Source organism: Tachyglossus aculeatus, chromosome 14 (assembly GCF_015852505.1).
Source record: "Tachyglossus aculeatus isolate mTacAcu1 chromosome 14, mTacAcu1.pri, whole genome shotgun sequence".
In the NCBI taxonomy this organism is placed as follows: domain Eukaryota; kingdom Metazoa; phylum Chordata; class Mammalia; order Monotremata; family Tachyglossidae; genus Tachyglossus; species Tachyglossus aculeatus.
This window is the reverse complement of record NC_052079.1, coordinates 56,747,127-56,759,945: the sequence shown is the minus strand read 5'-3', so window position 1 is coordinate 56,759,945 and position 12,819 is coordinate 56,747,127. Positions and strand designations below refer to the sequence as shown.

At 46.1% G+C, this 12,819-nt stretch overlaps 1 protein-coding gene across 3 annotated transcripts in view; it reads left to right on the top strand.

The window, feature by feature from the left end:
* The window catches only part of TBC1D22A (TBC1 domain family member 22A), a 255,224-nt gene that overhangs the window by 110,569 nt on the left and 131,836 nt on the right, over window positions 1-12,819 (top strand). For 2 of the 3 annotated variants that reach the window (XM_038756459.1, XM_038756461.1), the window contains exon 9: window positions 11,244-11,356. In XM_038756459.1, coding sequence (XP_038612387.1) covers window positions 11,244-11,356 — 113 coding nt within the window. The remainder of the gene's footprint in view (window positions 1-11,243; window positions 11,357-12,819) is intronic. The other variant, XM_038756460.1, reaches the window with a different exon arrangement.

Here is a 12,819-nt window from a genome sequence, read left to right as displayed (position 1 = left end):
CATATAGAGGCAGTCCCTACCCAACATTGGGCTCACAGTCTACACGTCTGCTGTGTGACCTTGGGCAAGTCACTTCACTTCTCTGAGCCTCAGTTCCCTCATCTGTAAAATGGGGATGAACACTGTGAGCCCCCCCGTGGGACAACCTGATCACTTCGTAGCCGCCCCCAGCGCTTGCATGCTTACAGCCTAGAGGGAGAGACACACAGTAAAATAATTATAAAATATATATATATATAAAAAAACAAAATAAATTATACCTAAGTCCTGTGGGGACAGGAGTGGGGTGAATAAAGGGAGCCCCGCACAGGGATGACGCAGAAGGGAGAGGAAGTGGGAGAAATGAGGGTTTTGTCAGGGAAGGCCTCTTGGAGCAGATGCCATTTTAATTAAGCTTTGCAGGCGGAATAATTGTGGTATTTTTTCGGCGCTTACTATGTCAGGCCCTAAGCACGGGTGTAGATACAGGATAATCAGGTCCTTCCTGGGTTTCCCAGTCGAGGTAGGAGGGAGAAGCAGCGTGGCTCAGTGGAAAGAGCCCGGGATTTGGAGTCAATCAATCAATCAATCAATCAATCGTATTTATTGAGCGCTTACTATGTGCAGAGCACTGTACTAAGCGCTTGGGAAGTACAAATTGGCATCACATAGAGACAGTCCCTACCCAACAGTGGGCTCACAGTCTAAAAGGGGGAGACAGAGAACAGAACCAAACATACCAACAAAATAAAATAAGTAGGATAGAAATGTACAAGTAAAATAAATAAATAAATAAATAAATAGAGTAATAAATATGTACAACCGTATATCCATATATACAGGTGCTGTGGGGAAGGGAAGGAGGTAAGATGGCGGGGGATGGAGAGGGGGACGAGGGGGAGAGGAAGGAAGGGGCTCAGTCTGGGAAGGCCTCCTGGAGGAGGTGAGCTCTCAGCAGGGCCTTGAAGGGAGGAAGAGAGCTAGCTTGGCGGATGGGCAGAGGGAGGGCATTCCAGGCCCGGGGGAGGACGTGGGCCGGGGGTCGATGGCGGGACAGGCGAGAGCGAGGTACGGTGAGGAGATTAGCGGTGGAGGAGCGGAGGGTGCGGGCTGGGCTGGAGAAGGAGAGAAGGGAGGTGAGGTAGGAGGGGGCGAGGTGATGGATGGACAGCCTGGAAGCCCAGGGTGAGGAGTTTCTGCCTGATGCGCAGATTGATCGGTAGCCATTGGAGGTTTTTGAGGAGGGGAGTGATATGCCCAGAGCGTTTCTGGACAAAGAGAATCCGGGCAGCAGCGTGAAGTATGGATTGAAGTGGAGAGAGAGAGTCAGAGGTCATGGGTTCCCTTCCCTTCCCCACAGCACCTGTATATATGTATATATGGTTGTACATATTTATTACTCTATTTATTTATTTATTTATTTATTTTACTTGTACATTTCTATCCTATTTATTTTATTTTGTTGGTATGTTTGGTTCTGTTCTCTGTCCCCCCCTTTTAGACTGTGAGCCCACTGTTGGGTAGGGACTGTCTCTATGTGTTGCCAATTTGTACTTCCCAAGCGCTTAGTCCAGTGCTCTGCACATAGTAAGCGCTCAATAAATACGATTGATTGATTGATTGATTGATGGGTTCAAATCCCAGCTCCGCCCAGTGTCAGCTGTGTGACTTTGGGCAAGTCACTTCGCTTCTCTGGGCCTCAGTTACCTCATCTGTAAAATGGGGATTGAGACTGTGAGCCCCCCGTGGGACAACCTGATCACCTTGTAGCATCCCCAGCGCTTAGAACAGTGCTTGGCACATAGTAAGCACCTAACAAATGCCATTATTATTATTATTATTATTATTATTACCCTGGAGATACTCTGATTCCCATCCATCCCAAATCCCCAGCTGGGGATGGGTTGGGGAGAGGGGAAGTTGCCCCCCCCGTTTCTCTGTATCCCGAAGAGTCAAGAACCGGAGAAATTATTCGTGACTAGAATGGCGCTTGAAAGGATCAGTTGGGATGGCACCGCCATCTGCTTCCTATTATTTTGTGATTTATCGTCGTCGTAACGTCTGAAAGGCCTGTCAGATTTCCGGTTTGATGGACCGCTCTCGTACAATCTCTAGGTTTGTTTCCAACCCAATTTGGATACTTTCATAGGAAGCAGCTTTTTGTTTTATCCTCGTTTTATGACGTGCCGACCGGCTGCAACGGGGAGAATTGGCGCCTCCGAAAGGCATTAATTCCTGGCGGAGGCATTGGTATATTTATTTATTTTACTTGTTCATATCTATTCTATTTATTTTATTTTGTTAATATGTTTGGTTTTGTTGTCTGTCTCCCCCTTCTAGACTGTGAGCCCGCTGTTGGGTAGGGACCGTCTCTATAGGTTGCCAACTTGGACTTCCCAAGCGCTTAGTACAGTGCTCTGCACACAGTAAGCGCTTAATAAATACGATTGATTGATTGATTGATTGTCTATGGCTAGACTTCTAGACTGTGAGCCCACTGTTGGGTAGGGACCGTCTCTCTATGTTGCCAACTTGGACTTCCCAAGCGCTTAGTCCAGTGCTCTGCACACAGGAAGCGCTCAATAAATACGATTGATTGATTGATTGATTGATTGGAACCCACAAGCCTGTGCTTTTTCCACTAAGCCACGCTGTAGCTACCCCCGGCACTTGGCACATAGTAAGAGCTTAACAAGTACCACAATTCTTAGTAGACCGTGTGCCCCGTGTGGGACCTGATTTATCTTGTATCTTAAGAGAAGCAGCGTGGCTCAGTGGAAAGAGCCCGGGCTTTGGAGCCAGAGGTCATGGGTTCGAATCCCGGCTCTGCCGCTTGCCAGCTGTGTGACTTTGGGCGAGTCACCTGACTTCTCCGGGCCTCAGTTCCCTCATCTGTGAAATGGGGATGAAGACTGTGAGCCCCCCGTGGGACCACCTGATCTCCCTGTAACCTCCCCAGTGCTTAGAACAGTGCTTTGCACATAGTAAGCGCTTAATAAATGCCATTATTATTATTATTATTATTATTATTATTATTATTATTATTATATGTACCCCAAGCGCTTAGTGCAGTGCTGAACACATACCACCGTTACTGTCAGGGCGTCTCACCAGAGACAACAGATAGTACCAAACGTGCTTCTTCCACCTCGGCCGGGAGTTTCTCCCACTCACCAGGTGCTTCCATAAACGGTTTGTGAATTTTCGACGCGGTGAACGGAAGGCATTTCGGGCTCTATAAGTACGAGGAATTATAAAGACTTCATGCCCTACCTTTAGTAAGGTAAAGGGCTTCTCTTTAGGCTAATTTAATCATTGAATTTCACAATCTAGGGCAAAAATCCTTTCAAGATTTATATTTAAAATTTAATTTTTAAAAATTAATTATTTTAAAAATGAACTAATTTAAAAATAAAATTAATTATTTAATTTTTAGGCTGTGAGCCCACTGTTGGGTAGGGACTGTCTCTATATGTTGCCAGTTTGTACTTCCCAAGCGCTTAGTACAGTGCTCTGCACATAGTAAGCGCTCAATAAATACGATTGATGATGATAAAATTGATCCCATGCCATCCTGTGCATCTAGCTTTACTTCTATTTATTCTGATGACGTGACACCTGACCACATGTTTTGTTTTGTTGTCTGCCTCCCCCTTCTAGACTGTGAGCCCACTGTTGGGTAGGGACCGTCTCTATATGTTGCCAATTTGTACTTCCCAAGCGCTTAGTACAGTGCTCTGCACACAGTAAGCGCTCAATAAATACGATTGATGATGATAAAATTGATCCCATGCCATCCTGTGCATCTAGCTTTACTTCTATTTATTCTGATGACGTGACACCTGACCACATGTTTTGCTTTGTTCTCTGCCTCCCCCTTCTAGACTGTGAGCCCACTGTTGGGTAGGGACCGTCTCTGTATGTTGCCAATTTGTACTTCCCAAGCGCTTAGTACAGTGCTCTGCACACAGTAAGCGCTCAATAAATACAATTGATGATGATAAAATTGATCCCATGCCATCCTGTACATCTAGCTTTACTTCTATTTATTCTGATGACTTGACTCCTGACCATATGTTTTGTTTTGTTGTCTGCCTCCCCCTTCTAGACTGTGAGCCCACTGTTGGGTAGGGACTGTCTCTATATGTTGCCAATTTGTACTTCCCAAGCGCTTAGTACAGTGCTCTGCACATAGTAAGCGCTCAATAAATACGATTGATGATGGTAAAATTGATCCCATACCATCCTGTACATTTAGCTTTACTTCTATTTATTCTGATGACACCTGACCACATGTTTTGTTTTGTTGTCTGCCTCCCCCTTCTAGACTGTGAGCCCATTGTTGGGTAGGGACCGTCTCTGTATGTTACCAATTTGTACTTCCCAAGCGCTCAGTACAGTGCTCTGCACACAGTAAGCGCTCAATAAATACGACTGAATGAATGAATTTCGGGATGGGAGGACGCGGCGCGAACGGGTTCCGCGAGTCCAATCCTGAAGCCGGCCGCCGACGGTGGCCTGGATTGGGAAGTTAAATGAACCCTCTGCGGAATTACCTTCTGACTTAATTAAAGGAACCAAATCAGTGTAATGGCTTGATTTACGATTAGTTTACCTTCGCCGAGCAGCGGGACTCCGGAGAACGGACACCCTACCAAAATGCAGGCCGCCAGCTTTCCGAAAAAGCGAGGGGTTTCAATTAGAGACGGGGCAGCGGAGGGAATCCGCGCCGAGACACGTCTTCGCCTCTTAGGAAAGGAGAGCAACAGATCTTTTATTACTCTATTTATTTATATTACTCTATTTATTTATTTTACTTGGGCAGTTTTACCTTTATTTTACCTGTCTACTTGTTTTGTTGTCTGTCTCCCCCTTCTAGACTGTGAGCCCACTGTTGGGCAGGGGCCATCTCTTTATGTTGCCAATTTGTACTTCCCAAGCGCTTAGTACAGTGCCCTGCACACAGTAAGCGCTCAATAAATGTGACTGACTGAATGAATCTATTCTATTTTATTTTGTCAGTGTGTTTGGTTTTGTTGTCTGTCTCCCCCTTCTAGACTGTGAGCCCACACTGTTGGGTAGGGACCGTCTCTATATGTTGCCAGCTTGTACTTCCCAAGCGCTTAGTACAGTGCTCTGCACACAGTAAGCGCTCAATAAATACGATTGAATCAATGAATGAATGAATATGTTGCCAACTTGGACTTCCCAAGTGCTTAGTACAGTGCTCTGCACACAGTCAGCGCTCAATAAATATGATTGATTGATTGATTGATCTTTTAAGGTAGGCAGGTGGGCGGGGAAGAGCTTCAGTTCCACCTCGGTGTCGAGTCCAGGAGCCTGGATTCATTCATTCATTCAGTGGTATTTATTGAGCGCTTACTGTGTGCAGAGCACTGTACTAAGCGCTTGGGAAGTACAAGTTGGCAACCTATAGCGATCACAAAGCCTGGGCCTCTCCCACGTGGGAGAATAGCAGCGGGGCCTAGTGGATAGAGCCCAGGCTTGGGAGTCAAGGGACCTGGGTTCTAATCCTGCCCCTTGTCTGCTGGGTGACCGTGGGCGAGTCGCTTCACTTCTCCGTGGCTCAGTTCCCTCATCTGAAAAATGGGGATTAAGACTGTGAGCTCCATGTGGGACAGGGACGGTATCCAACCTGATTATCTCGGATCTCTGAGCCCCCTCATCCCCACCCCCCGTACCCCCGTTTTACCTCCTTCCCTTCCCCACAGCACCTGTATATATGTATATATGTTTGTACATATTTATTACTCCATTTATTTTACTTGTACATATCTATTCTATTGATTTTATTTTGGTAATGTGTTTGGCTTTGTTCTCTTTCTCCCCCTTCTATCAATCAATCAATTGTATTTATTGAGTGCTTACTGTGTGCAGAGCACTGTACTAAGCGCTTGGGAAGTACAAGCTGGCAACATATAGAGACAGTCCCTACCCAACCGTGGGCTCACCGTCTAGAAGGGGGAGACAGAGAACAAACCCAAACATACTAACAAAATAAAATGAATAGAATAGATAGGTACAAGTAAAATAAATAAATAAATAAATAGAGTAATAAACATGTACAAACATATATACATCATCATCATCATAAATTGTATTTATTGAGCGCTTACTGTGTGCAGAGCACTGTACTAAGCGCTTGGGAAGTACAAATTGGCAACATATAGAGACGGTCCCTGCCCAACAGTGGGCTCACAGTCTATACAGGTGCTGTGGGGAAGGGAAGGAGGTAAGATGTGGGGGATGGAGAGGGGGACGAGGGGGAGAGGAAGGAAGGGGCTCAGTGTGGGAAGGCCTCCTGGAGGAGGTGAGCTCTCAGCAGGGCCTTGAAGGGAGGAAGAGAGCTAGCTTGGCGGGTGGGCAGAGGGATTGGGGGCATTCCAGGCCCGGGGGAGGACGTGGGCCGGGGGTCGATGGCGGGACAGGAGGGCTGAGTAGGTGCGAATGAGGTTGTCGTTAATGTAACTTGCAGATAACCAGGGCCTTTTTCCCGGGGTGGTGGGGGGAGTCAGGAAGGACCGGACTGGGAAGAGGTGTTGGGGGGCACTAGAAGGAAAGTCACTTAAGTGGACGGGGGGTGGGGGGGGGTGGGGGGTGGAAGCAGGGGGCATCTATGGCGGCACTGGGAGGAGAGGAGCCTTTCGGGAGCAGCGGGGGCCACGCGGTGTGATGGCGGGCGGGCGGGCGGGCCCCTTCTAGACTGTGAGCCCACAGGGACCGTCTCTAGATGTTGCCAACTTGAACTTCCCAAGCGCTCAGTACAGTGCTCTGCACACAGTAAGCGCTCAATAAATGCGATTGAATGGATGAATGAATTAATCTCCTCCAGTAGGCCTTGGCCTAGCGGTAAGAGCCCAGGCTTGGGAGTTAGAGGTTGTGGGTTCAAATCCCGGCTCCGCCACTTGTCAGCTGTGTGACCTTGGGCAAGTCACTTCACTTCTCGAGCTTCAGTTACCTCATCTGTAAAATGGGGATTAAGACTGTGAGCCCCACACAGGACAGCCTGATGACCTTGTATCTACCCCAGTGCTTAGAACAGTGATTGACACATAGTACGTGCTTAACAAATACCATCATTATTATTATTACACCCTGATTAAGACCTCTTTTCCCCAGCTCCCTCTCCCTTCTGCGTCCTCTGTGTGCTCCTCTGGGTGACCTTTGGACATCTGATAGTCACCCAACGCCTCAGCACATGTACATATCTTTAAATTATAAGTTATTTATTCCTATCAGTGTCCATCTGCCCCTCTAGACATGTACATATCCATAAATTATAAGTTATTTATTCCTATCAGTGTCCATCTGCCCCTCTAGACATGTACATATCTTTAAATTATAAGTTATTTATTCCTATCAGTGTCCATCTGCCCCTCTAGACATGTACATATCTTTAAATTATAAGTTATTTATTCCTATCAGTGTCCATCTGCCCCTCTAGGCATGTACATATCCATAAATTATGTTATTTATTCCTATCAGTGTCCATCTGCCCCTCTAGGCATGTACATATCTTTAAATTATAAGTTATTTATTCCTACCATTGTCCATCTGCCCCTCTAGGCATGTACATATCTTTAAATTATGTTATTTATTCCTATCAGTGTCCATCTGCCCCTCTAGGCATGTACATATCTTTAAATTATAAGTTAGTTATTCCTATCAGTGTCCATCTGCCCCTCTAGGCATGTACATATCTTTAAATTATAAGTTATTTATTCCTATCAGTGTCCATCTGCCCCTCTAGACATGTACATATCATCATCATCATCAATCGTATTTATTGAGCGCTTACTATGTGCAGAGCACCGTACTAAGCGCTTGGGAAGTACAAATTGGCAACACATAGAGACAGTCCCTACCCAACAGTGGGCTCACAGTCTAAAAGGGGGAGACAGAGAACAAAACCAAACATACCAACAAAATAAAATAAATAGGATAGATATGTACAAGTAAAATAAATAAATAGAGTAATAAATATGTACAACCATAACGTATCTTTAAATTATAAGTTATTTATTCCTGCCAGTGTCCATCTGCCCCTCTAGACTGTAAACTCATTGAGGGCAGGGAATGTGTCTACTAATTCTGTTGCTCTCTATATGTTGCCAATTTGTACTTCCCAAGCGCTTAGTACAGTGCTCTGCACATAGTAAGCGCTCAATAAATGCGATTGATGATGATGATGATGTTGCGTTGTCCTCATTCAAGTGCCCAGTACAGTGGTCTGAATATAGTACGTGCTCAATAAATACCATGGATTGATCGATTGATAAGAGGTAGAGAGAGCTGAGGAAACTGAGGCTCGGAGACTTGCCCAGGACCTTCGGATCTCCGGGATTTCTCCCCTTTTCTTTTCCATTTGATCATGTTTCTGTGAGAATGAAAAGAGAATGGAAAGGACCAGTCAGTAGTGTTCTTTGGAGGTAAATAAGATGTGAAGACAAGAAAATGCGAGAAGTTTGCGGATAAGCGAAGATGAAGGTGGGAGACAAAGACAAAGTAACCCCCTTTAAAGTCTTTTAACCTAATCCAATCTGAATCGCAAGCGGACGTTTCTACTTCAGGGTCGGTTATTACGTCGTATAGTGAGGATGTCTTTATTTATTTATTTTACTTGTACGTTTCTATCCTATTTATTTTATTTTGTTGGTATGTTTGGTTCTGTTCTCTGTCTCCCCCTTTTAGACTGTGAGCCCACAGTTGGGTAGGGACTATCTCTATGTGTTGCCAATTTGTACTTCCCAAGCGCTTAGTACAGTGCTCTGCACATAGTATGCGCTCAATAAATACGATTGATTGATTGATTGATTGATTGATACCCCCATCTTGTCATCGGCGACCAATTCACAAAGGTCAGCGGGGAGGCTAAATTATGTAACTAGATTTCACTGCCACCACGTCCCGAAAGGTTAGCTCTAACGGTGGGAAAGAAGAGTTGGAGCGGTCATTTCTGATGGGAAATGAAAGCCAAGCACCGTGTCCTGAAAGGATCAGTGCCAACCATGCTCTTGCTTCCCCAACCTGTCACGATGCACAGTAGAAACCTTGTGCGGGTGAGGAAACTGAGGCACAGGGAAGCGACTAGCCCAGGATCACACAGCAAGCAAGTGGCAGAGCTGAGATTAGAAGCACTTACTATGTGTCAAGCACTGTTCTAAACCCTGGGGTAGATAAAAATTAATCAGGTTGGACACAGTCCCTGTTCCACGTGGGGCTCACACTCTTCATCCCCATTTTACAGGTGAGGGAACTGAGGCCCAGAGCAGTGAAGTGACTTGCCCAGAGTCACGCAGCTGACAATAATTTGCATCAAGTGTCCTGAAAAAAGATCGAGAAAAACGTCGTGGCTCTCCCTAGCCACACTAACCTGTACCGTTCGGTCGCGTTGCCCAATCTGCAACTCTGAAATGATGGAATGACGCGGAATCCCCCGAAGCCGTGTCAAAACACAATTCTGGAAAGGCTAAAATGGGAACGGGTACGAGGTATTTTCTGTTGCGGAGTGGGCATATGGGTAGTTTTTTTTTAGTATGTTGTGGAAAAACCTCTTCCAGACCGTTTTTAGAGTACATCCAATCTTTCATCATTGCTAAACTTGAATTCTCGCTTTTCCTGAGTCTTAAATCAGGAGGCCTCCCCCAACTGAGCCCCTTCCTTCCTCTCCCCCTCATCCCCCTCTCCATCCCCCCATCTTACCTCCTTCCCTTCCCCACAGCACCTGTATATATGTATGTATGTTTGTACATATTTATTACTCTATTTATTTATCTTGTACATATCTATTCTATTTATTTTATTTTGTTAGTATGTTTGGTTTTGTTCTCTGTCTCCCCCTTCTAGACTGTGAGCCCGCTGTTGGGTAGGGACTGTCTCTATATGTTGCCGACTTGTACTTCCCAAGCGCCTAGTACAGTGCTCTGCACACAGTAAGCGCTCAATAAATACGATTGATTGATTGATTGATTGATTAGATTGTTGAAAACGAAGTCGGGGACTTTGGGAGGCGCAGTCCCTCTTTCAGGCCACTAGGGGGCAGGTGAGCGTAGCCGCTAAACGGTAATGGGCTCAAGGTCATTTATTCATTCATCAATCAATCAATCAATCAATCAATCGTATTTATTGAGCGCTTACTGTGTGCAGAGCACTGTACTAAGCGCTTGGGAAGTCCAAGTTGGCAATATATAGAGACGGTCCCTACCCAACAACGGGCTCACAGTCTAGAAGGGGGAGACAGACAACAAAACCGAACTTATTAACAAAATAAAATAAATTCGTTCAGTTGTATTTATGGAGTGCTTACTGTGTGCAGAGCACTGTACTAAGCGCCTGGAAAGTACAGTTCTTCCCCCCCCCGCCCCACCAAAGTGGCCGGGAGAGGTCCGTGGCCCAACCTTTGAACATGGAGGGGAGTCCAGTTCAGACCCATGCAGAGAAGCATCATCATTCAACTGTATTTATTGAGCGCTTACTGTGTGCAGAGAACTGTACTAAGCGCCTGGAAAGTGCAGTTCTCCCCCACTCCCACCCCACCAAAGTGGCTGGAAGAGGTCCATGGCCCAACCTTTGAACATGGGGGGGAATCCAGTTCAGACCCATGCAGAGAAGCGTCATTGTTTAATTGTATTTACTGAGTGCTTACTGTGTGCAGAGCACTGTACTAAGCGCCTGGAAAGTACAGTTCTTCCCCACCCCGCCCTACCAAAGTGGCCGGGAGTGGTCCATGGCCCAGCCTTTGAACATGGGGGGAATCCAGTTCAGACCCATGCAGAGAAGCGTCATATAATAATAATAATAGTGATGGTTTTTGCTAAGTGCTTACCATGCGCCACTAGTCTGCTGTGTGATCTTGGGCCGTTCACTTCTAACTTCTCTGTGCCATCATTAAATAATAATGATAATAATAATAATGACACTTATTAAGGCCTTACTATGTGCAAAGCACTGTTCTAAGCGCTGAGGGGATACAAGGTGATCAGGTTGTCCCACGTGGGGCTCACAGTCTTAATCCCCATTTTTCAGATGAAGGAACTGAGGCCCAGAGAAGCGAAGTGACTTGCCCAGAGTCACCCAGCTGACGAGTGGCGGAGCCGGGATTCGAACCCCTGACCTCGGACTCCAAAGCCCAGGCTCTTTCCACTAAGGGCCCCGCTGCTTCCCCGCTGAGTTTTTCAGCTTGCTTGGTTGATCCTGCTCCTGGTTTCACAACCCGCTGTCCGTTCTCTCCTCCATCTCCCCAGCAGAAGCAGAAGAGGTGGAGACTTTGGACATTTCCAGCCTGCCCGAGGAAGCGCTGCGGGACATCGAAGCCGACAGCTACTGGTGCATGAGCAAGCTGCTCGACGGAATTCAGGTAAACCAAGGCCGCGATCGTCCGGTTCGATGAACTGCCCTCCCGAGCCAGTAAGATCCCCTCAGCGAGACTACAAGCTCCCTTTTTCATTCATTCATTCATTCATTCATTCATTCATTCGATCGTATTTATTGAGCGCTTACTGTGTGCAGAGCACTGGGCTAAGCGCTTGGGAAGTGCAAGTTGGCGTATGATTTCATCTCATTTGGCGGGAGGTTGGGGTGGAAAGGAAGCTCAGCACGTCCTGGCTCTTTTATTTCCAACAAGCCAAATTTTAGACTGTGAGCCCACTGCTGGGTAGGGACCGTCTCTATATGTTGCCAACTTGGACTTCCCAAGCGCTTAGTACAGTGCTCTGCACACAGTAAGCGCTCAATAAATACGATTGATGATGATGATGATGATGCTCTGCACACAGTAAGTGCACAATAAATACGATCGATGATGATTTCCCTTTGCTTCCAGGCCTGTCCAGTCCGGTGAGCGTAATAATAATAGCAATAGCAATAATAATAATGATGGTATTTATTAATGAGAGCATTTATAAGCGCTTTACTATGTGCAAAGCACCGTTCTAAGCGCTGGGGAGGTAACAAGGTGATCAGGTTGTCCCACGGGGGGCTCACAGTCTTCATCCCCATTTTACAGATGAGGTAACTGAGTCCCCCTTCTAGACCGTGAGCCCACTGTTGGGTAGGGACCGCCTCTATACGTTGCCAACTTGTACTTCCCAAGCGCTTAGCACAATGCTCTGCACACTGCGCTCAATTAATACGATTGAATGAATGAATGAGGCACAGAGAAGTTGTGACTTGCCCAAAGTCACACAGCTCACAATTGGCACAGCTGGGATTTGAACCCATGGCCTCTGACTCCAAAGCCTGTGCTCTTTTTCCACTAAGCCACGCTGCTTTATTAAGCACTTACTATGTGCCAAGCACTGTTGTAAGCACTGGGGTAGATACAAGGTTATCAGGTCGTCCCACGTAGGGCTCACAGTCTTAGTCCCCATTTTCCAGATGAGGTAACTGAGGCCCAGAGAAATGAAGTGACTTGCCCAAAGTCGCCCAGCTGACAAGTGGCAGAGCTGGGATTCGAACTCACGATCTCTGACTCTGAAGCCGGGGATTTTTCCATCCATCCATTCATTCATTCATTCATTCATTCATTCAGTCGTATTTATTGAGCGCTTACTGTGTGCAGAGCACTGTACTAAGCGCTTGCGAAGTCCAAGTTGGCAACATATAGAGACGATCCCTACCCAACAGCGGGCTCACAGTCTAAACGGGGGAGACAGACAACAAAACAAAACATATTAACAAAATAAAATAAGTTGAATAAATATGTACTAGTAAAATAAATAAATGAATAGGGTAATAAATGTGTACAAACATATATACAATCAGTCAATCAATCATATTTATTGAGCGCTTACTGTGTGCAGAGCACTGTACTAAGCGCTT